This window comes from Diabrotica undecimpunctata, chromosome 7 (assembly GCF_040954645.1).
Source record: "Diabrotica undecimpunctata isolate CICGRU chromosome 7, icDiaUnde3, whole genome shotgun sequence".
Classification (NCBI taxonomy): domain Eukaryota; kingdom Metazoa; phylum Arthropoda; class Insecta; order Coleoptera; family Chrysomelidae; genus Diabrotica; species Diabrotica undecimpunctata.
Window position 1 is genome coordinate 133,387,915 of NC_092809.1, and position 26,056 is coordinate 133,413,970.

At 33.6% G+C, this 26,056-nt stretch overlaps 1 protein-coding gene across 5 annotated transcripts in view; it reads right to left on the reverse strand.

The window, feature by feature from the left end:
• The window catches only part of spdi (sperm antigen with calponin homology and coiled-coil domains split discs), a 308,154-nt gene that overhangs the window by 130,644 nt on the left and 151,454 nt on the right, over positions 1–26,056 (reverse strand). For all 5 annotated transcript variants that reach the window (XM_072538257.1, XM_072538256.1, XM_072538255.1 and 2 more), the window contains exons 3-4: positions 25,211–25,484; positions 20,374–20,501 (exon numbers count right to left, since the gene is read on the reverse strand). In XM_072538257.1, the coding sequence (XP_072394358.1) occupies positions 20,374–20,501; positions 25,211–25,484 (402 nt within the window). The remainder of the gene's footprint in view (positions 1–20,373; positions 20,502–25,210; positions 25,485–26,056) is intronic.

Here is a 26,056-nt window from a genome sequence, read left to right on the forward strand (position 1 = left end):
TTCATGCTCCTCAAAGGAGTAATAATGCCCAAGTTACTCAAACAATTAATTCTCCACATTCACATAATGAATCACCAAACACTTCTACTCACTTAAGCACTCAGACAAATGAAAATTGTCTACTCTCAGACACGCAAAGTCAAAATTCATCTTGCATCTCTTCTCTCTCAACTTTCAATCCAAAAAACGAAGTTTTGCTAGCCACAGCGCTGGTAACAATTTACTCTAAAAGTGGACAACCTGTACACGCAAGATGTCTTCTCGATAATGGATCTCAATCGAGCTTTGCAACAAAAGATTTAGTAAATAAACTAAATTACTCTACCACTAATAAAAGATTACAAATTTCCACAATCTCTCAAAATTGTTCCATCTCAAATGAAATGGTAAACATTGAATTTTTCCCATATAAAAACAATGATATGAAATTTGAAGTATCATGTGCAGTTTTGGATAATATTACGTGTAAAATACCTCAGGTACCTCTAGATCGTAGCAAAATAAAAATACCAGATGGCATAAAGCTCAGTGATCCCTCTTACTCCTCCCCAGGGAGAATCGATCTCTTATTAGGTGCAGAAATTTACTGTGATCTATTAAAGGATGGTTTAATTCATATTGGAGCAGGTCTTCCAGTGCTTCAAAACACTCATTTAGGATATGTCATGTTCGGTAACTTATCTCCACAAGTTTCATCTAAGAAAAAGATGCACTCTCACTCAAACTGTAACTATTCACACTCGAATCATATTTCTTTATTTGTTCAATCTCACACTGAAGAAGAAAATATAAATAATCTTCTCCAAAGGTTTTGGGACATTGAAGAAGTTCCCGAAATAAAGCGTTTAAGTCCTGATGATGAAAAGGCTGAGAAAATATTTAAAGCCACAACACAAATCCTACCGAATGGACAGTTCCAAGTAGATTTACCCCTATGCACGCCTAATGAAAATAATAAATTGGGCGACTCTTTCCAAATGGCGCGAAGGCGATTTCTAAATTTGGAGAACAAATTCTCAAAAAATGATTCTCTTTACAAACAATATAAATCTTTTATAGATGAGTATGTTGAATTAGGACATGCAAAATATGTTCCGTTGTCTCTGCAGAATGTACACTCAGAAAACAAATATTTCTTGCCTCACCACAGTGTAGAAAAAGACACTTCTCTCACAACTCGTTTGCGCGTAGTTTTTGACGCATCCATGAAAACCACTTCTGGTTTTAGCCTTAATGATATTATGTTAAAGGGTTATACCACACAACCAGAACTATTTGACACTTTAGTCAATTTTAGACTCTTCAAGTATGTATTCACATCTGATATAAAAAAGATGTTTAGACAAATCAGAATAAACCCCAACCAAACTTTCTTATTAAATATTTTGTGGCGCAACTCTTCCTCGGAGCCGTTAAAATGTATACAATTGGAAACGGTTACCTATGGAACGAAACCAGCTACCTTCCTTAGCACACGATGTTTAATTGAACTCGCAAACATGCATAAGGAAGAATATCCTCTCGCTCATGATATGCTCATTAATTTTTGCTATATTGATGACATACTATATGGTACAAATAGTATTGAAACACTCACACTTGCGCATGAGCAAATCACTGCACTGCTACAAAAGGCAGGCATATCTCTTCACAAATGGTGTTCAAATTCACCACAATTTTTAGAAAATATTTCACAATTTTCAACTGACTCCACGTATGTCATATCTCCAGAAAATCATTCCAATAAAATATTAGGTCTTTGTTGGGACTCTAAATTAGATAGTTTCTCTATTTCAGTGCCAGAAATCGAAATAAAAGATTCCTACACTAAGAGACAAGTGCTCTCGATAATCGCAAGTTTTTTCGACCCCAAGGGATTAATTAATCCTGTAATAGTAACTGCAAAAATAATAATGCAAAAAATTTGGCTTTCAAAAATTCAGTGGAATGAAAGTTTAGACTCTACACTCTTAAATGAATGGTTAAATTTTCTCAAACATATTTCAGCACTAAAACATTTAAAAATTCACAGACCTTTTTTTATTGAAAATTATATATGTACTATACAAATACACGCATTTTCCGACGCTAGTGAAAAGGCATACGCCAGCTGCATATATATTAGAGTTACTTATAGCTCAAGGAATGTCTCTTCCACACTCATCACCTCTAAAAGTAGGGTAGCTCCAATAAAAACATTAACTTTACCTAAGTTAGAACTTATGGGTGCTGTTTTATGCAGCAAACTCACTAAAAGAATAGTTGAAATTCTAAATAATAAATTAACTCAAATAGACTCAATAAACTGCTGGACGGACTCAGAAATCGTACTTGCTTGGTTAGGCTCACATAGCTCGAGATGGTCACAGTTTGTTGCAAATAGAGTTTCTGAAATACAAGGAAACCCACAATTTAAGTGGCGATATATAAAGTCAAAACAAAACCCCGCAGATATTGCGTCAAGAGGCATGTCTGCTCCTGAACTTCTAAACTCAAAATTTTGGTTTCAAGGTCCCGCATTTCTACTTAATTATGACTTAGATTTAACTTCTTATGATTCAAAACCAAATGTTAGTAAAATACCCGAGGAAAAGAAAATAGTTCATCTAGCACAAGAAAGTCCAATAAGTTTCATTGAAAATTTATCTCTCAAATTTTCAAACTTCTCAAAACTACAACGCAGTATCACACTTATTCTCAGGTACATTCACAATTTCAAGTTTCCAAATGAAAAATATGTTGGACCCTTCTCTGTTTCAGAATTAAAAAATGCTGAAAATTTAATAATAAAACTTTTGCAAAAGGCACACTTTTTTCGAGAATTTTCTTGTCTTAAAAATAAGGAGATAATTTCAAATAAAACAATTTTAAAACTCAACCCATTCATAGATAATCAGCAAATGATTCGTGTAGGTGGTCGTCTAAGGTACTCAGACGTCCCATATGAACAGAAGTACCCATTACTTCTACCCTCTCATAATCACATAGTAAAATTAATGCTGCATAGAGAACATATAAGATTATGTCATGCAGGCCCTCAAAATACTCTTTCCAATTTTCGTTTAAGATATTGGTGTCTAAATGGTCTCAAAGAAACTAAAAGGATAATTAATAAATGTCACGATTGTTTTAAATTTAAAGCAAAGACAGCCACACAGTTAATGGCTGATTTACCACGGGAACGTTCATGTTTCTCCCCTCCATTTACCAATGTCGGTCTAGACTTTGGTGGTCCATTTCTTATAAAAAGCTCCAATTTAAGAAAGGCTCCAAAAATAAAATCCTACATAGCGTTGTTTGTATGTATGGTTACTCGTGCAGTGCACATCGAATTAGTCACAGGTCTGTCTACCGAAAGTTTCTTACTTGCTTTAAAAAGATTCATCAGTAGGAGAGGCTGTCCACAAATTATCTACTCAGATAACGCCACTAATTTTCTAGGAGCTAGAAATCAGTTGAGGGAAGTTGCACTATTTCTTAAACAAAAGGAAACCTCTGAGTCCATATTCAATTTTCTCTCCTCTTCTGAAATCCAATGGAAATTTATTGTAGCCCATTCTCCGCATCATGGTGGAATTTGGGAGGCAGCCATAAAAAGTGCCAAATATCACATTTTAAGGCTTTTAGGCAATACCACTTTAACTTTTGAAGCCTTTAGCACAGTTCTCGCACAAATAGAAGCAGTACTAAACTCACGCCCTCTTTGTGCTATGTCAAATGATCCAAATGACTTTAACACATTGTCTCCAGGACATTTCCTAATAGGAAAACCAATTACGTCATTTCCTGAAGAGATAGTGACGGAAATACCTGACAATAAATTAACAATTTGGCAAAACTACATGAAGATTCAGCAATCATTTGCCAAACGCTGGAAAATTGATTACCTTAATCAACTTCAGAATCGCCCCAAGTGGTTAACACCACAGAAGAATCTTGAAGTTAACGACTTAGTTCTATTAAAGGAAGATAAAGTTCCACCCCTACACTGGCCATTGGCAAGAATTGTTGAATTGTTTACTGGTAAGGACGATAAGGTCCGTAGTGTTAAAATAAAGACTAGAGATGGATATTTTAACAGACCCATTACAAAACTCTGTCCTCTTCCTGTGGACAAAGTAGAAAATTAAAATTTTAAATTTTGTCACATTTATATGTATTACTCTAGTTTAGGAATAGTTATTTCTTAAATTACATTTAAGTTAAGTTTGCTTACTTTCTCAAATCACTCTTTCTTTCGTTTTGAAGTAAATACTTCAACGCGGGCAGTCTATGTTCCAGAAATGAACATATCATTTTAAAATATAAATTAAAAATATAGTTCTTTACACTTTTCTTAGTGTAGAATAAGTAAAATAGTCACAGCCGACTTGTTGGCACCACCACAGCCTCTTAAATAGTTTTCACACCTAAATACAAGAGGGGTAATCTACACTTCTACCAGAGAACAACCGAACACATGTGTGTGTTCGATTATTCTATGCTTTTACGCACCAAGTATTATTTTAGTTAGTTCTCACTCACACGCCCTTGAGGCAACACTCTCAATTCATATATAAAATATTTCTCTACGCCGAAATCGGGCATTTTTTCTCATAAATACGGTTTTTTTTTACGTGTGATAAAGAAAGAATTATTTGATATTGTACTGTCAGCTACGGTAGTTTTGAACCTGTTTACTCTAAAAATAGTTAATAATAAGTCGATAAACTAAAGGTGATTTTATTTCTCTGGAGCAATATTTGCTCACCTTAACAATCCTTTTCCTTCAACGGTCACTGAAGAACCAAACCTATGGAGATACATCCATTCACAAGTCCTTTGAAGTAAGACTTGGAATCAAAAGATTTCCAACTCTCGAATATAGGGAGCCAATTACAAGGCCCCCTCAGTTAGTTAAACTTATACAAATGACTTCGGAGGTTTCCAAAACTATGATTAGAATAGATAGAGGTATGACAAAGGCATTTGATATTGAGTTTTAGTTGGGCAAAGTGATGTCTTATCAGTATCACTTTTTAATCCAACTGGAAGCTATTATCAGAAAACTAGATATAAACGGCTGTATTAATACAAGATCCACTCAAATATGCGCATATGGTGATGATGTTGCCATAATACGCCTATATATTTGAAACGGGGAGCCGCTGCATTTGGTCTAAATATAAATAAAAGGAGTGCCCAAAATCGAATCAACATGAGAATCTGCAGGTAGGCAACCATACCTACGAATATGCCTCCACCTTTCCCTACCTAGGCTCAATAATAAATGACAACAACATCAGTGAAGAAATACATGCACAGATTCTTAGCGGTAATAAGTGCTTTTATGCATACAAATACTTAATGAAAAGTAAGTTACGGAATCGTGAGTCTAAGCTTATAATCTACAAAACAGTAATTAGACCAGTGGTCACATATAGACGTGAAAAGTGGACGTTTTTAACCACTGATGAAAATCAATTGAGAAGATTTGAGCGCAAAATATTAAGAAAGATATTTCGACGAACCCATTGTAGCGATCGTTCGTGGAGAATAAAAATTACCTATGAGCTGGATAAATTAATGCAGAGCGCTAAAAATTAATCAAGCTGTAAAAGTAAACCATAGATGGAAACCCCATGGAAATAGGACAATAGGAAGGCCTGTAAAAGGTGGATAGAAAAACGGTGGTAAAAGAAGGAAAATATCCGACAGGGCAAAATGGAAGAACGTTGTTAAGCAGGCCCACAAAGGGTTGTAGCGCCATTAGAAAAAGAATAAGATCGCAAAGTTAGTAAAATAAATTTTATAATTTCATTGATTAATTATGTTACAGTTGTTTCCAAAATGTTGTACGAAATTTTATATACCAAATATCAATTTCTGATTTCAGCTTTTTCCCCGTACTACAAACAACAAAATTCTTCGGTGTGCGTGAATACGTCTGGCCTGCTTTTTCTTTTCTCCTCCATCGTAACCACTAGGTGCAATCTCCTTTAAGAGGTTAACTCACAAAAGAGAGAATAAAGAGTCTCACTTTTTAAAATTATCACGGTTACAGCAAGAGCGGTGAGTTTTTGCCTTTTATGCACCGCCACTCAACTGGTCTTGAACGTTTCTTTTTTACGTTTGTTACTTGACCAGAATGTAATCCTGCGGTTGGTACTGACAAAAACTCGATATTGATGTTGATTGAAACGACAGCCAAGAGGACAACTCTAGAAATAAAATTACAAAGATATTGTTTTTCGCATTTATGACCCGTTTAACAGATAAGAGTAACAAAAATAGATATATATTTCAAAGTTTAAATACTACATAGACAGTATTGTGTTGTTATTAAAAGTTACATAAATTGTTTCTTTGTTGAAAGTTTCAAATTTACAAGTATTGTACCTATTCTTCTAATCTAATAATATATAATAATAGATGATAATTTCTTCTAATTTATTTTTTGTATAAGAGTGTAAATAAAAATTGTACTACAGTTTCAGTAGCAAACTTATGAAATTCAAGATTATATCTGCTAAATATTTATGGATTATTTCTCTAAAATCATCTGAGTAACTGAGGATTAAATCCTTCTATTTGAGACAGAAAAGGGTCTACAACTCTCTATAGTATATAGTACAATCACCCTTTGCGGAGTATTGGGCACTTTTGCGTTTCTAGGCCAGTAGTGTGAAAAGCCGGGATCTCACGGAGAGTGGGGAGGCGCTCTTCATCAGCCCACAGTTAGCGAAGAGAAATAGGAAATACATAATAGAATCAGCCAAAATCTAAAGACGGGAACCATCGCAACGTGGAATACCGTTCTTCCCCTCAACATATGTGGTATACGAAGTGGGATAGGGCACAACTGCCGTTTTTGACCGGCGCGGGCACTCCCGTCGTTTGACAGTAAATGACCACGGTTCAAAGGAAGGGCGGAAGCTGATGCAGAGCAAGTACTTACCCCTCCAACCCTTCCGACGCGCATAGAAGTGCCCTTCTTTTTCACGTTAAGAAATGTGGCTCGGTCATTTGAATATCGGTTAAAAAATTGCACAGACGTTGGACGTGGACACTTTGAACATTTCCTTAATATCACACAATAATTGTTACATTCATTGCGTATTGCTATGGCTTATATTTTGTATTAGTTATTTATTGAATAAAAATAATTTTGTTATATTATTATAAAAAATTATTTCTACTTATAAAAATTGAAGGTATTCCCAAAATTAAAAAAAAAGAACTAAAAATATCTCAGAAAGTAATGAAGTATAGGTATAGGGTATGCTTCCTAAAAATGAAAGAGTATCGTAAATGAAATATTTTGAAAAAATAAAATGTAGGGTTGTACATTTAAAAATATGAGAAAATAGTAATTTTCATTTATTAATTCACCCTGTATACGAATATTCGTCCATTTTACATCTTTTTACCACCACCGTTTTATATTTTCAACTTTTTTTGCATTAAAAATTAGAATAATAGAATAAAAATTTTCATTTATTTGTGTTTAACATAAATATACTTGAAGAATAAACAATTAATAACTAAAATATCTTCATATTCAAAATTACAGCATCCTTATAAACTTTATGTCGAGTTTTCTCAAAATCCTACTATTGTTACTTACGGCACTTTTGGTTAGCTGGGCAGTATATATATATATATATATATATATATATATATATATATATATATATATATATATATATATATATATATATATATATATATAGAAATATAAAGAAAAAAGACAAAGATCAAGTATTGCCATATTTGTAGTGCATAAATCAATACATGTCACAATGTTATTTGTAAATAAATATAAAACGTCTGAATAAGAGAATGCAGCGATCAGGTAATAATGCAACACGTTGAAATTCTATCGCAGCATGGTCTGAATAATCAAGACAGTCAGTCACAGAGTCCCCCAAGGTTACCCTAGTTGTCTTTATTTATGAATCATACGATTTAATTAATACTAATAAGAACAAATACTTCAAAGACAGATATTAATTTATACAAGGGTCGGACTCTTCCCTATATCTGTGTACAATAAGAAAAGGGTCGACATAAGAGAATAAAAATAATCACAAATAAAAAATCTAAGACTATTGTTCGTACAATGTCTTATCCATTTAGATGCAGGAGGCATACAACTGTAGGTAAAAGAAAGGGCTCATTTTCCACACACCAAATAAAGTTCTACTTGCTTCGTCACATTCTGTGCCTCCAATTTAACTTACGGCGCTTTTTTTAAAGTAATTTGTGAACATTAATAAAATATTAATTACTATTTAAATGGGAATAAGCCACAATTAAAGGTTAAAGTAAGTTTATTAACGTTTCAATTTCCACTTCGGAAATCGTTCTCCTTATCTAAAGTGTGTATACTGTTTTGTTCTAAAAGAATATTAAATTTATTTAAATGTATATTTCTTTGTTTCTTGACTGAATTGTTTCTATGAATTTTCATATACTATATGTAAACTAAAAATAATTTGATCAGAATCAGAATTTGATATCACATTGAAAAGCAAATATTTAATACTTACAATGTCTTGTTCAACAAAAAATTAGATATAGGAAATTGTAACCTTTCGCGGATTATGGACAAACTGGCTTTATGTAGAATGTTTTCCAAACTTCTGCTTGAATATGCTGGATGTAATTTCAAGCCTTTTGGTATTAGGTTATTGTCTCTAAATCTTCGTAAACATTTGATTGAATTTTGGCAACGTGCCAGTTTCTTGTAAAGAATTTCCAATCTCCGAAAATTTTGAATTTTCTCAAATGAGAACGATTTCCGAAGTGGAAATTGAAAGGTCAATAAACTTACTTTAACCTTTAATTGTGGCTTATTCCCATTTAAATAGTAATTACTTTAAAACGCAACAAGAAAATAGCTTCAGAACAATATTAATAAAATATTTAGAATATTTTGAAAAGTTGACATTTTAAATCTAGTAATGACATAACTTCTTCTTAACATAATATAAATAAAAGAAATCTGGAGTTGAATAACTTTGGTGTTGTTCACGACGTTGCTGCAAGGTCACACTTGCCATTGTTCTAGATATTCAAAGAGGACTGATATCTAGGCCGCACAGTAGGGCGAAAATGTCAAAAAGCAAAAAATGTTTTTTCCTATATTAAATCAATTGATGATTAGCAAATTTGTATAGACCTACCTCTTAGGCAATCAGAACTGGAATTGTATACCTCTCTGCCCACTACATGAACCATGAGTGCGGGAAATTGAAAAAAAAAATTAAGATATAGTCTATAATTTTCTTTTTCATTAAAAATAATTTTTACATATGTATATCAATTTCTCTTATGTCCAAAGATAGTTATAGGGTAAAAAAATGAATAATTCCCTAGAGAATAAAACAGCCCCGAAAACCTAGAGAATTCAAGATTTTTTCCAAGACCATACAAAAAAATAGCCTCTTATATACTCATATACTGTGAAATACATATTAATTAGTTATCCAAGGTCTGAACGAAAATCCTGAAAGGGAATTAGCTGCGTAAACCTCCGAACTTTGAATCTCGAGACAACACAAATCGAAAAAATTCGCTAATTACTGCAGTCGCCAGAGACGAAAATGCCACTGAGCCCCTAAAAATCATACGAACAAGCTGAATTTTGCTAAGAATGTCAATTTTGAAACCTCAAAAAATATGAAAAAAAGTTTTCCACTTCTACCACCCCGCTTCACCCTAAAATCCCCTCTCATAGGGGTGGGGGGTGCAAAAAATCAATTTACCAAGAATCTGTACGTCGTATGAAAAAATATTTCAAATAAAAAATATAACTGAGATAATATTGAACAGAAATGTTTACATTTTTTTCAATGACAACACTATTTGTATAGAATTAACCGTTCTCCCAGAAAAACACTTGAAGCAACCGGCGATTTTGATTGTCAGTTACGCGTGCGAAATAAATTAAACAAAATTTGTATCAACTCGACGGTGAAACTTCGATATATTTTGATCAAAGATCGACAAAAAATCAAAATACGTTTTAAAGGTGAAGAGTAAAGCTTTATAAAGGTGTTATTAAAACAAATAAATAAAGATTAACTAAATTAAATTAACGTTAACAAAAATATACAAGTGTTTCATTAAAAATAAAGGTGATAGACTTGTTTGAATCACCCTGTACATTTAAATTTATATTTAGAAAGCGCACGTTTGAATTTAAAAGTTGACGTGTCGTAGTGTGTTTCATAATTTTCTAAAATAAGGACACAAACAATTTTATTCCATAAGTGGTTTCCACACTGTATAATTTCAAAATGTCACCCTGTATTATTCATAATAAACCCAACATGATATAGTTCATTTACATCAGACTGTTAAGGAGCTTTTAAAAATATAAAAATATGCAAGGTCTTCCAAAAACAATGCTAGGGGTTTCGATAGTCTTGACTACTTTTCTCCACTTTTTGCGGTCCTGCACTCGTACTTTAAAGTCTCTTGTTCCCATTTTTCCCCATGTCAGTCCGAACGGCCCCAAACCTTTTCCTTCATGATCTCCCTTTTGTTTTCTTCCCATGTTCTACTGTTTAGGACTCTTAGGACGTTTCTGTCTTTTGGCATTCGTAAAACATGTCCCAACCATCTAATTCTCTGTGCTCTGATTTGCTGTGTTATTTTAGGTCTCTTATAGGTCTCCATTAGCTCCTGGTTCGTTCGTCTGCGCTATTCCCAATTAGCCTGCTTTATGCCACCAAAAACTTTTCTCAGGATTTTTCTCTCCCAAATCTCTCACACTTTTTCTTCTTTTTGATTCATTATCCAAGTTTCACATGCATAAAATATTGCTGGTCTCACTATTGTTTCATATATTCGAATCTTGGCTGCCCTGGACACGTTTTTTGCCCGTGATACTCATTAATTACCATCCTTATAATAAATTTACAAATTCCAGCAAGAGCTTTGCAACGGCTTTGATAAATTGAGTCGCCTAATATATAAAAATAAACGGCGAACAAAGCACTACAAACTTATATACGGAAAGCCAGCGAATGTGTCCTGCTATTTCCACTTCTCCAGTGTAAGCTACAAAAAGCACCACCTACTTTGGTAGCCTTAAACGAAAACGACTGTCGTTTTCTGTCTTTTTGAACTGTACGAAATGCGTAAAAGATTTACAAATTTCAGCAAGAGTTTTGCGACGGCTTTCGATGAATTGAGACGCCCAATACACTGTTTTTGTTAACGTTATTTCTGTATGCCCTACGTCTTCAGGGAAAGGTTATCACACCTATTTCTAATAAATATTAAACATTACTAAATATACAGGATATCACACCAAAACTGACATGAATATTTAAATCTGTTGGTGACTTAAAGTTTACAAATAAAACAGTTCCAACAATTAATTTAGTTTTTTCTAAACTTAAGACAAAACGTTAAAAGAGAATATATCAAATACAAGTCTACAGTATACCTTGCACAAATTGTAATCTGCAATACATTGGCCACTCATCAAGAGGATTAAGGGACCGTATTACCTCCCACAGGAGTGATTCGAGGAAATATCCAGATTTAGTTTAGCTATCTACGTTAACCAAAACAATTACATAATAAATTATACAGAAGCCAAGGTATTAGCAATAGAAAATATTTATTTTAAGAGATTGTTTCTTGAGATGGCTTTTATCTCCTAATCAAGTAAAACTATGACTGAAAAATCTATTATCAGCCACTTCAGTGAGATTTACTCACACATCGTTTTTAGATAAAAACTTTAATGCAAATAAAACATCATAGTTGTTTTATTTGCATAAAAAACATATTTGCGGAACATAGTAGATATCAATGTATAAACCTGAAAGTTACGATTTTTTATTTGTTTCTGTTATAGAAATTCATCTGATTAAAAATGTAGGTAGAGTCCCATTATCAATAAACACAAAACTAACTGTCATTATCAGTCGTTGTCAACTTTCACTTGTTGCAATCATAGAACATAAATTTAATGCCGCTAATTCAACCCACTGTCAATTTTTCCTTAATCGAAAAAACTTACTACAAACAATAGGTTCATGTTTTACTTAACGATGTAGCTTCACAGTGTTTAATATTAAATTATAAAGGATTTTTAAATTGTCCTCTAAAAGTGTGAGTTAATCGTTAAAATTAAGTTGTTAAACAACAATCGTTGTTTTTTCACCTTACCAAATTTATTAGCTGATACCACTGGGCTGAGTCCTTCCCTGTCTCGAAAATATTAATTTGTTACAGGTTTCATGAATTCATATTCAGAAGGCAATTACGCTTTTGTTCCTACATACCAAACACAGGTAGGAAACTATATACAGGAAATTATTTTAAGATCGGAGATAGAAAGGTTTTCTATTGAGTTTTATCGCAAGATATCAGGTAAAATGATATGGTTTTGAATGATAGAAAACGTATATTGATTTAAAAGGTTGTGGCATATCATATGCCATGTAATGGATTATGGACATTGGTAAACAACATAGGTGTTGACAGGTATCAAACAGACTAAAGTAACCGCAAACATAATGCCAAAGAAAATTCTGCATTTATCGCAATAGTCCAGTCTTTAAAGATTTGACCTCTACAAAGTATACGAACAAGTTGAATTTTCTTGAAAATGTCAACTTTGGGACCCCAAAAAGATGGAAAAAAGTTTGCCACTCCTACCCCCGGACTTTCCCTAAAAACCCTCTCGTAGGAGGAATGGGGGAAACGAAAAACATCGATTTTCCAAGAATCTGTATGCCGTAGAAAGAAATGTATTAAACAAGAAATGTAGCTAGGATAACTTTGATCAAAAATATTGATTAGCACTTTTGTAGAATAAACTGTTCTCTCAGAAACAAGGCTTGAATAAGTGAAAAATTTTATTGTAACAGTAACAGCTTTATAGCAAACGACTTCATTTGCGGCAAAATACAAAAATCGTATACAAAAGCTGCACTCTTCTTCTTTAAAAACAATTTAAATTTTTGTCGATAGGAATCTCTGCTCAAAAGATATGGAATTTTTATCGTTGAGTTCATTCTACACAAAAAGTACCACAGAATAAAGTATTGTACTACAGAAACCTCCATTTTAAAATATTTTTCAAAAGCAAAACAAAAGAAAATTTAAAATTGCAGTTATTTACTGTAATCAAAATTATTTATCAAAAAAATTTATTTTATGATTTTTTTTTGTTCAAACATACTACTCTGTATGACTCGAAAAGCTTTCAATCCAATCTAAAAACATACTACACATCAAAAGATAAAAAAATACTTGCAGAAGAGTTTTTTAGATCTAACCACATGTATACATACACAAACAACTATAAATTTTCATATACAAAAATCAATCAATTAACAACAAAACATACAGAACACATTATCTACCAAATAACTAAACAGAAATTATTAGGCCCCTCGTTGTAGCGCCATTTTGTAACGTAAGCAAACTATTTACGTACATAAACTTAACATTCTAGACCCTTATGCTCGTGTCGGGAAGAGATTGGGCGTGGTTCTTTCAAAATTTCTATACAAGCTGTTTGTATTATCTTTAAAATTAAAATAAATTGGGCACCATCCTTTAATAGCGTACCTTGGTAAGGAAACGAGCTCAGACAAAGAAATAAAATGAAAAATTTAGAACAAAGCTAACTTTTATTATTTTGTAACGAACAAAAAGTTATTAAAAGATTCTAGGAATTACATCATCACGGAAAAGAAATAAACAGTATCTTTTTAGGTATTAAATTACAGATGAGAAGTGCTTATATGAAACTTAACTTAAAATCAGTTGGTAAGACAACAAATATTTTATATCTTGGCATTAGATTATGAATGAGAAATACATATATGAAATTGAAATCATACTTTATCCCAAATTTCGAAATTCGTTCACATAAAAAAATTCTATTATATAGAAGATATTTATATATTATGAATATATTTATGTAACTAAAAGACCAATAATAAATCACATCACTGTTATTTAGTTTATAGATAATCTTCACTGTTCAATAAAAAACATAGAAAATTGGTACAACCTGAATTATCCAAATGCTTGTGTGGCTTGTAGAAAGGATATAATTTTTACCAACTAGGTACTCAGGCTGGGATTTCAAAACTTTAAATCTATCGGCAGCAGAAACATAATATCCACCATAAAAATCTATAGGATGTGGGTGACCAAGCAAACGGGATATTGCACAAAAGACACTTATACCAAATAACGGTAATCCTGCGAACTGTTAAGGGTGTCATGTGATGGCGGCCAACTATACATTCTGGTTTCAGAACACGTACCATAAATCCATAGCTATTTAGATCATCGGGCCAATAAACATAGTTCTGGTAAATTAGTGTTCCCGGTAAGGGTCTAAAATAAATATTTATTTGAACTATAAAAAAAAGGAATTTTTTGGTTTACCTCGTCAAGAGACCACTCAAACAAGATTTCGTCCTGTATACTGGACGTTCAAAGAGAGAAAGGAAAGATAAATTGCGCGAAGGTTAGCAGCGCTCGGTAACCCTCGCTTTTGGGGCCCCACGACGGAACTATTATGAAATGGAATTGGATCCTTGATGTAATTTAGGTGTTTTCGCCCTCGGTGGATACATGGCCTGAGCAACATTAATTGGAATATTTACTAGAAATCATATAATAAATTTTTGAAACTGAAAAATAATTTTTCAAAGTTCAAAATTAGTTCAAATTATCCCAGCTAATTTTTTTGTTTAAAATATTGTCTTCCACGGCGTACAGATTCTTGGTAAATCGATGTTTCCCTTTCCTCTCACTCTGCGAGGGTTTTAGGGGGAAACCCTGGGGAAATCTTTGACGACTGGACTATTACTAGACTAAAAAATAACAAGTCTCCCGGATTAGCCCAGAATTAATATAAGAAAGAGTCATACGTGATTACAGATTACAGAATTCGTAACGAAGACGGCACTTTATTAAGCAGATTTTTGTAGATATTAACCTATAGATTTTCCAATATCTATCATTGATAAAAAATAATAAAATACAAATGTAGTCGAACAAATTGAGAACTTGAAACTCACTTTAAATTTATTTACATAAAAAATACAGTTGTGTTCACGTTTTGTATGTAAACATCTTCTCATAAATATTTCATAAACTATGACCTTTTGTCATGATATTATAATTTACAAATTATTATCAGCATTTTTGTAGAATAATTACTAGGTAACGCAGCCTCAACACGGCATTCCAAATGCAGTATAATTCCGATGGCATAAATTATGCTCATGGCCTAGAGTACTATTTTTAATGACTATTTACGAAAATTGACATAGTAATACGAGGAACATATGTAATGTTCCCAGACCAACGAAAACAGATGCAGAATAAATCATCGCTTTGGAATATAATCTAAAAAAATGTTTCGACTTCTTATCATTCTCATTAATTAAAAAAAAAAAACAAAATGTTTATTGTATATGTAGACAGGTAGTTTTGACAGTGACTATTAAAAATGTCAAAGTTTGATTAGAGAACACTATATATAAAGGAAGGCATCTTGGAAGAAATTAAAAAAGAGTTGAGTGAAAGTGTTGTGTACGTGTGCTGAAAAAAAGTCTTAAAATACAGAAGGGAAGATAAACTGTAGGTCATTTACTTTAATAATTGGACTGGAAGTTTTTCATCCTGATTTTTTTTTGTCTGAAGGAGACAAAGTATCGCGGGTTTCATTGTAATATATTTAGACAAATTTTTGAAGAAAAATTGGTTTTTATATCAGAGGAAAGAAATTGAACGTTTTTTATCAGGAAGTTGGTTTTTTTTATTGTTATCTATAAAAGGACTGTAAATGTAAATGTAAAAAGGACAAGCATAATAAGCTTTTATCAAATTTAAACCGCTACTATGTAACCGCAATCTTTCCTTCAATCTCCGCTACAGGATGGTTAAATGTTATGTATGATCCATATTGTTATACGGCATACCGAAACAAGGACGTTAAGAGTACCTTCCATTAATAAGTTGGAGGCCTTCGAAATGTGGACATTGCGAAAAATGTTCTGCATACCATGGACAGATAGGGTGAGAAAGGAGGAAGTCTTAAGAAAGGCAAATACTGAGAGAGAACTACTCAATTTGATCAAGGTACGAAAAATTGGATACCTCGGTCATATTCTGAGAGGAGAAAAATACGCAATACCTCAACTAATCATCCAGGGAAAGATTGAAGTAAGATAAGAGTAGGTCGCAAACAAATGTCGTGGCTACGTAACATAAAGAACTGGACAGGCATAAATAACACTGGCGATCTTTTGCATGCCGCAAAGATCGCCAAACACATGTTTGTCATGTCTTTTTTTGGGAATAGTGCTACTTAAACTATACTAAACAAAAAAAAATTTATTTATATATATATATATATATATATATATATATATATATATATATATATATATATATATATATTTAATTTGTCAACTTACAGAGATCGATTATAAAAAAAAGTGTTGTGCGTCGAATGATTATACAACAAAAGCAGTCACTGAAACTTATCGTTCCGGAACAACAGTTTATTCTCGGAACTAGACGATCTTTGAAGGTGCCTTTAAGATAAAATCGACTCCACTGAAATTACAAAAATATCCGATATTTACTACAATTAATTGAATTTTGTTTAAAAATAATAGAAGCATAGCAACAACAGTTCAATTAGGTCAGTACATACAAGTAAATAATAAAAAGTATAATATTTTGCGAAGATTATAAACTAAATAAAAATCACTGATATTCTAAGAGAAAAGCGAAAATTGTATATATTTTGAAAACGACTCTGGATCTCGAAGCCGAAATGTCAAATAAACAGTTTATTTTGTTATTGTAATTTATGACCAAAAAATGTTTCATAAAAACTGATGTGCCAAAAATAAATAATATTTAGCCACATTTAGTGTGGTGCGAGAAATGAAGTATTTTGGTCTAGAGTTGCTCAACCTCTCCAAACCGATCAAAAGAGATCATTTCGCCGGAGTTCATTCAATACCGTATCTATAAAGTCTATTTATTGTTAAGAGTTAGTTATAAAGTTTTAGTTCCAGCTAAATGTAATTTATGGAATATGAGCTGAAAGAAGTTAAAAAGCGAATAATGACGGAGCTTTCTTTGTAATTCAACATTTAATGAGGACAAAACTTCTCGTACGAAGTAGCAAAATCTACAATAATGAATGGAGGCGCAGATATAACCACGAATTAGATACTGTGTCTGGAAAGACAAATCTAGTAAGGTACGTAATGACCAGAAGACTAAGATGGGCAGGGCATAGGATTCGTAGTAGGGGCATCCAACTTATAAACAATATGTTTTGGGAAAGACCAGTTGGAAGAAGATCTGTAGAAAGGACTAGACACACGTTGGAAATATAAGCAAATTGTATATTCGTAAAGTAAATGAAGAGTACATACAAATTAAAAACAGTCGAAATCAATTGAGTAGTTTCCTAGATATAACAAATTTTTTAATTTTTGAAGAAGCATTTTCATTTTTCGAGCGGATGGATATTCCCTCCATCTAACCCTAGTGATTTTCGTTCGAACCTCATTTTTGAAGTTTCACCAAAAACTACGTTGAAAAACATAAGTAGTGTGGTAAATTTTTTTCATACTGGTTGGCCTCTACTTTGACAAAAAGGGGTGGTCAGTGAACGCGTAGCGGCAAAAAGTGAATTTCCAGAAAAACTGCCAGTTATGTGAAGGGCAAATCCAAAGGCGTGGGTCACCAGGAAATTGTTTGTGGAGTAGATAAACCTCGTGTTTGCCCCTTCTGTTAAAAAATATCTACAGCAAAACAACCTCCCCATGCAAATCCTTCTTGTCCTCGATAATGCCCCTTCTCACCCACCAAATCTCGAAGATGATTTACTCCAAGAGTTCAAGATTATAAAGATTTACCTATCAGCCAACACCACTCCTATCGTGCAAGCCATGGATCAGCAAGTAATTTCTAATTTTAAGAAGTTGTATACCAAGCACATTTTTTGGCGCTGCATTGAGGTGACGGAGAACACAAAACTTACCCTTCGAGAGTTCTGGAAGGACCACTTTAACATAGTAATATGCCTAAGAATTATTGAGCATGCCTGGCTAGGTGTTACAACAAGGACCTTAACCTCTGCATGGAAGAAGCTGTGGCCTAACGCTGTAGATGAAAGGGCCTGCGAAGGACTGGAACCCGAAGTGTCAGTGGTAATGAGCCTGTTTCTCATGGAAAATCCATGGGTTTGGAGGTGGATGAAAGAGATGTGAACGAACTTGTCGAGGAATAGCCTCAGGAGCTGAAAACCGAGGAGTCAGACGAACTAGACGTTAGAAGAGATATAAAGGAGATCCTGGGAATGTGGGACAAAGTTGCAGAGTTCGTGGATAAAAATCACCCTGAAAAAGTTACAACTGGTCGTGCATCGGTGTTGTTTAACGAAACTTGGATAACACATTTTCGCAATCTTCTGAAAGGGAGGAAGAAACAATCCTCCTTGGACAGTTTTTTAAACGATCTGCAGATGAAAACGAGCAAAGTGTAACGAAAAAAGCAAACACCACTGACGAAAATTAAGCGCTTCCGTAAGCACTTCTCTTTTTATTATGTTTTTACAGAATATGTTTGTATTTTTTGTTACTTATAAATAAATGTTTCTTCTTTTAAATACATTTTTCTTATTTCAAAACACTTAACAAAAACAACTAATGTGTTTTTTTTGGGGACTGGAACGGATTAATGACATTTCAGTTAATTTCGATGGGGAAAATTGCTTTGACATACGAGCAAGATTACTGTACTTGCACTTACTTAAAGTGCTTATTTTTCTTTTGAGTTATGGTAATTTTGTACCAAATTTTTGTAATATATGTCGATAGATAAACCATTCAAAAAGAAAAGCATTGTAACAAAAGGGAGATTATATCACACAAAATATATGAACTAAAGCGAAGAGAGCAATTTTTTTGTAGATGTCTAATTTTATTTTGTATAAATACCATTCCCTGGTTTGAAGCTAAATTTTTTAAAAAACCTAATTTTTGTAAATTAATATTCATATTAAGTAAACAAATTCTTAAAAACTTTAAATAAATCTTAAATAATAGTCCAATAGGGACTTCCGAAGTTTAAGAGGTGGTAGCGGATATATCGTTAAAGCTGCATTTGCAGCTGCAAGTATATTTTGCCGAATAGTCATGGATGGATATATCGTACAAGCAATACTTGCTAATGATAAATTTGTTTTATCAAAATAGGTGTTCTGTTTGGACAACGTTCTGCGAGCTTCGCCCAATTTTCGGTCGCCATAATGGTCCTAACAAAGTCGCAATTCGGATCCATTCGGTGGATATATTTAAGTCCATTGGTTCAGTAAAAAACCAATCAAAATCCCGTACGTTGACAAAGCGCAATATCTACCGAAAACATCGTCACTGTCCGTGAAAGTGTGCTTGGGTCTGCATCCGTACAAAACTCAACTGACCCAGCTGCTGAAGGTAAACGAACATAGACAACGACGTATCTTCGCTGAATAAGCTTTGCAGCAGTTGGAAACTGACCCTAATTTTCATAGAAAAATCAACTGCAACAATGAGGCACATTTTGGATGAAGAGTAGAATTTGGAACGATACCAATCCAGATGAGATAATAGAGTCCAATGCATTCCGGAGGTCACTGTTTGGTGTGGATTTTAGGTTGGTAATCTCATCGGTCCATATTTCTTTGAGAACACCATTGGCGAGGCCATCATCGTTAACAACAAGCGCCATAAGTCGATTAATACCAACTTCTTTTGGCCTGAATTGACGACACCAACGACATGTGGTTTCAACAAGACAGCACTACGTGGCACAAAACCATGCCACATTGGATATTGTGTGCAAGGGATTTGGAAGCATAGTCAGCTCACATTGATGTGACATGAAGTGGCCACTGAGATCGTGCGATTTGACCTCGTTCGACTGTTTATTGTCGGGTTTTCTTAAGTCGCAAATCTATGTAAAACTTATAATAAACAAATAAAAAAATTAGATGATATCTCACACACAATTTATTTTATTTAAAGATAAAGATAAAAACCGCTTAATTAAAGACCTTTTCGGGTCATAATCTGTGGTGAACAGTTTTGTAATCGTTTTTAAACAATAAACCTGGAATAAAGCCAAATAAAGCATAAAAAGAGTCATATCATTATTAAAAAATAACCTAGATTTGAGATAAATTATTAATTGATATTTCACTTTAATTTGTTACGAATTAATCTCTATTCCAATCTATATTTATATTATGTGCCAGTAACCTATACCCTTATCCAGAATCGACCCAGAATTGCCAAATACAAAAAAATAACCAAAAAAATTAAAACTCACTTTCTAAACGTCACATTCGCATCAGAAAACACACCAGTAACCGGCCGTTTCTTCTTCGAATCGACACTAGAAGACGTCACTTTCTGAGCTCCGGCACCGACGTTCAACGACGATGTGGACGATTTTATCTGTAAAGTAACAAGAAAAATATTCTCATTGAATGTATTTAAAACTAATTAAACCTATCGCTGGATTGTTTGTAAATATGGTTATTGATAAATGTACAGTAGTATCAACGATGAGTGACAAGAAAAAAATGAGATATCTAATTATAATGTTGGGGTCAGTGAATAAATTTATATAATGTTCATCAAGAAAAATATATCGCCAATCATTTCTGATACACACTGAGAAAATAATACTTTGTAAATATAAGAGATTTGAGTTAAAATATTTATTTAGCATTTTTTAGTTTTAAATTTTTAAGTTACATTTGCATAAAAAAAGTCAAAGAAGTGAATGGAGTCAGACAGAGACAGAGGCAGACCATTATGTAAGCAGAGCAAAAATTACACAGATGAAAGGAATCTTCTCCTCCTCTATCCTTTATCCTTCGTAAGGATGTGGTGACTGTATGGTATTCGACATATGGTGGTTATCTATTCGGCTCTCTTTTACGTGGTGTGCTGCCTCACACAGGCAGAGAGAGAGAGGGGGGGGGAGAAAGAAAGACAGGAAAGTGATAGGAGGAGAGAAGGAAAGAGAGAGAGAGTAACCGGTAGAGTTCTTGTTTTGGTTTAACCATCAAAGTGGCGATCTTCCTCAGTTCTTTTACCATCTTCGCTTCCTTTAACCACCAATCTATCCACATCTTCCATATATATTGGTTGACGATTATGGTAAGTAGTGTTGATGCCGATTTCTGTTAATATTGAGATATTTGTACGATGTGCTGTCCAGAATATGCGCATCATTTGTGGCCATTATAAGTTGTAAGTGAGACTTCTTGATGGTCCAAGTTTCTGCAGCGTAGTTAGCGACAGGAAAGATCAGCGCTCGTATCAGGTATAGTTTGTTTGAATAACGGTACCATTCCAGATTTTAGTAAAGTTGACCGTTGCTGGCATAACCAATGTAATCAACGTATTTGTGTTTCGGATCCTCCTCTTATTTTCCGCTGGATATTTCTAGTTTTATCCATGATCATCACCTTGGTATTCTGTGCATTAATTTTAAGTCCATGTTCATGACTAACAGCATCTAGTCTGTCCATAAAGGTACAATTTCAGTTATTTATGATGCTAGCATTAAATTATCGTCAGCATACCGGAGATTGATGATTTTTCGACCTCCCACTGTTATTCCTTCTTATGATGGGTTCGCTACATATACTGAATAGCGTTGGGGAGATAATACATCAACGAATGCCAGTTTTTAGTTTAAAGTTATCAGAATATATGGTGTTGATTCTTACGTTCGCTGTGTTGTTGAGATACAGTTGGTTTACTTGGTATATTAGATGTTCTAGAGTCCCCATTTTTTTTAGTATGTGCCACATTTCATGCCCCTTTGCATTGTCGAAGGCTTTCGTTTAGTTGAAAAGCACAAATAATAATGAATTCTCTAGATTTTTCTATAATTTACCTCTGGTTGAGAAACTGTTCCCGTGTGCCTTTTACAGATACAAATCCACATTGATTGACATCTATCTCTCGTTAATTATAGTAAGAAAAACTTTACTTACGTGGGAGATTAGGGCGTACAGTGGTTATTAGTCAGTTGGTGGACCTTCGTTGTAGATAGGTATGAAAGTAACTGTGTGATTTCCTGTGTTCCATATTTCATTCCATAGTTTAAACATTATTTCAATCCCCATATCTCACATTTCTTCATAACACTTCACAATAGTTTCTATGCCTTTTACAATTCTTTCTTAAACAATTCTCTTTGTGATTTTTCAAAAAGTACTCTAGATTCTTGAGATCTGAGTGTTCCCAATTTATCTTTAACGATCTGCATTTGTAGTTTGAACTCTTTGATTAAACAATTCTCTTTGTGGTTTGTCAAAGAGTTCTCTAGATTCTTGACAGTCTGAGCGTTCTTCTCATTTTTGCATATTTCTTGGATGTGATTATTTTATCTCTTCTGCTCGATGATTTTATTAGTCTGTTTACGTTAGCTACCTTTTTTTCAGTTTCTGTTGGATTTGATGCTTTGTTTCTCCGTTCTTCTACTAGGTTCAATGTCTCGTCAGTCATTTAATGGTTTTCTCTAGAATTTGCAGTGTTTACTGCGTCTAGAGACCATGTATTTGTACGGTCCCATGTTTGATTAGGATCTCCAGTAGTTTGCGGTGTATTACTACCTATATTATGGAAAGAATACCTAGAGAAATTATTTTAAGGCCAGCGAGAAGGAGACAAGGAAACCCTATATGAATATTCTAAGCGGAGATGGAGGAATCCAGATTACTAAAGCAGAGATTATTTATGCAATAACATCGACGAAACTCTTGGTCCAGACCAAACACCAAGCGAGTTATTAAGCCTAACATATAACAAAAATCTGGACATGTTAGTTGTTAGTTAACATTCCCAAGAAATAAAGGGCAGGAGTGGCATAAGAAGAATATGTTAGAGCATCATCACAGTCCTTAACATCTTAGCAAATAAGTTGTGGTTCATTATGGTAGCTTCAGCAGCTCGGATAATTTTATTACCGATATTTCTCTACTGGTCGCGGTCATCTGTTATATGTACTGCCTCAGTATACTGTTTTTTGAAAAGTTTTTTCGTAAGGTCAGCCCATCCCCCGAGGGGAGATCTGCCTCGTTGGCTCTCAGGCCCCCCTTGAACCACTAACCGTTCCATTTTGTGATCACTTCGATGGATATGACCAAAGAACTTTATAATTCTAGAATAAATAGTACTAGACCGACGTTGATTTGGTTTAATTTCATCTAGAACCGACACGTTCCGCCGTCCATGGAATTCGAAGCAGTCATCTCCATGCCCACATTTCAAAAGAGTCTATGCGTCATCTCTCTGATTCTTTGACTGTCCATGTCTCGCATGCCTAGTAAAATATGGAAAAGACCAGTCTCTTCTAGTTTGTCATAGTCATGTGACGATCACGCCATACCCCGTTTAGTGAGCAGTCATTGCGGCTCTTGCTATAGTCGTCTTCGAATTTCGGGTTTAAAACTGCCTGTGTTGTTAAAACAGACAGAAGTCGCAGGGCGCTAAATCTGGCAAATAGGGCGGGTGTTCTATGACTATGGCTTTTTTGTCAAATATCTCTTAACAGAATTTGCTTGTCGTGATGGATGATTCAGTAGTTCCATTTCCGTATTTCGGGATTCTTTTTGCGCCTTTTTTCTCGGAGTCTTCGTAAAACCTCTAAATAGTAATACTGATTTACTCCCTGACGGTAAGATATCAGTTCCATGTGACCTACGCCCCGTATATGGATCAAAACAATCGGCGAGTTTGGACTCTTCTACTGCATGGACCGCCGTTTGGTTACAGGGTTATATTGAAAAATCGTTTTCGTCACAAGTTTAACGCTTGACAAGTCTTGAGTCCTTATCGATTCGTGCCAGGAAATCAGAACAAATGTTTTTACGATGCATCCTTAAACACACACTTTGCTTTTCCTATTTAGTTTGTCATGCAAAATTTATGTTCATATGTTCATCAATAGCCCCAGTACACAGTAGGCGGTCTTGTAGAAACATTTCGGTCACTTTTTTAAGTCATACACTTGAATTCTTCCTTCTGAAGTTTGTACCACTCAAAAATTGGCACGGTTTAGGCAATAATCGCCGTAAACCATTTGCTAAGTTACATAGCTTTCCGACGTGGACTTCCCGAGTTTTAATAAAAACTTTAAATTCACTCGTTACTTAATTTTTTTTCCAAAATTTTTTCAGCGCGAGCAATTTTTTAGCCTTCGTTATTTGACTATTACAACGAGACTGTTTCTTGCAGCTGATTGAAAAATTTACTCACGGTCAAGAAATATAAATAGATCTAATACGTCTCTTTCACTTCTTTCGTTACAGAGGAATTCGTAAAAAGGAATAAGCCGTTTTGTTATTTAATTTTCTTACGAAAACAACAAACTTAATGACCGTTTGTTTTGGAGAAAACCACTCAAATACTATCCCCAAAGGAATCACTACAACTACAAATTAGACCTAATATTTTCCTTTATAATGTTACGATAAATATTATAACGCATAAAACTGTAAATATATTATTTCTAATTCTATTCTACTCTAGTAATTTCGCCGCTAAGTTGAAAGACCTGTTTGCCAACCTGAATTCTGATGGGTCACCCCGGATTCGAAATTTCCAGAAGCAGGCCGAACAAAACCAGTATGAGTGACCTTCTCGTCTCTTCGAAGGGAATCGCCGGAATTATCGAATAACGGCATTTTATATTTAAAGAGGGAACTTTGCTGAGAACAGTTAGTCGAAAATAAATTGTTGTATCGAATAAGTTGTATAATAAAGTAATATAAATTATTGTTTTTAGCGAATTAGAATAAGTGTAGAAGACTGTAATAAACTAGAATAAGTGGAAATAAATATTAAATAAACTAAGTGTTAGAACATTTTAATAATAAATAAAGACAATAAATTAGATTTAATAAAAATACAACAATACCAAAAGTGGTATGTGTATAAAACTGTTGCGTGGTTCGACAAAAAACTTAACAAGTAAACTATCTTCAATCTATTAATCCATAAATCTTAATGTAAATTGTAACTCGTAAAATTGTAACCTGTCAAATTGTAAATTGTAAAATGAATTTATTATGAAATCGCTAACAATTCTATTGGTTTATATACCATTTTATTTAAACAAAAAATATATTTAAAAAGATACTTACAGGTTCTTTGCGAAGATTGACTTTTGAGGGACTCCTGAACCAAGTTCTTTTTTCTTTCTCGGTATCTTTCTCCTTATCTTTGCTTTTGATTTTATCTCTATCTTTGATTTTATCCTTATCTCTATCCTTATCTACAGTTTTGATTTCGGTACTCGTTTTGGATTTTTTCACATCTTGTTTTTGGGTCGAGCGATGTTTTGAGGAAGGGGAGAGCGCTCCATGGACTCGTTTGAGCGAATCGAAAATGGAGCTGCCGCTCGGTTGGGAGGTTGATCTGAAAAGAAAAAATTAATATTTATAGTAAAATCTATGAAGGTTAAATAACTGAGTTGGAGCAGTGAGTTTCGTATTATTAATAATATTTCCTTTATAATATTAAAGAATATTGTTTTTGTGTTAGTTTATCAGCTGGCATTTCTTTAATCTTCGTGAACCACTAGTTAAAGCTATATAGCTTTCAATAGTTGCATAAATGTCTTTGTATCTATTTAGCTGTTTTGTTTTGTATTACCTTCTTTTAAAAATTTCTACAGTCAGGTGTTTTGAGAAATACAAAAATCTCTTTAATTTAGTATAAGTTCCGTTAACGCAATAAAATGTGAAAAATATAGATCAGCCTGATATTTTAAGAGCCTTGTTGCGAGTGATACAAAAACGCGTCTAAAAAAACTAGACGATAGAATAACAGGATTTAGAACAGGCTTTGGCACTAGAGAGTCATTATTTACTATACAAATACTCATAGAACGGTGTCGAGATGTTAACTCTGGCTTATTCATATGTCTAGTTGACTTTAAGAAAGCCTTTGACAAAATACAACATAGAAGGCTTACAAACATATTATGG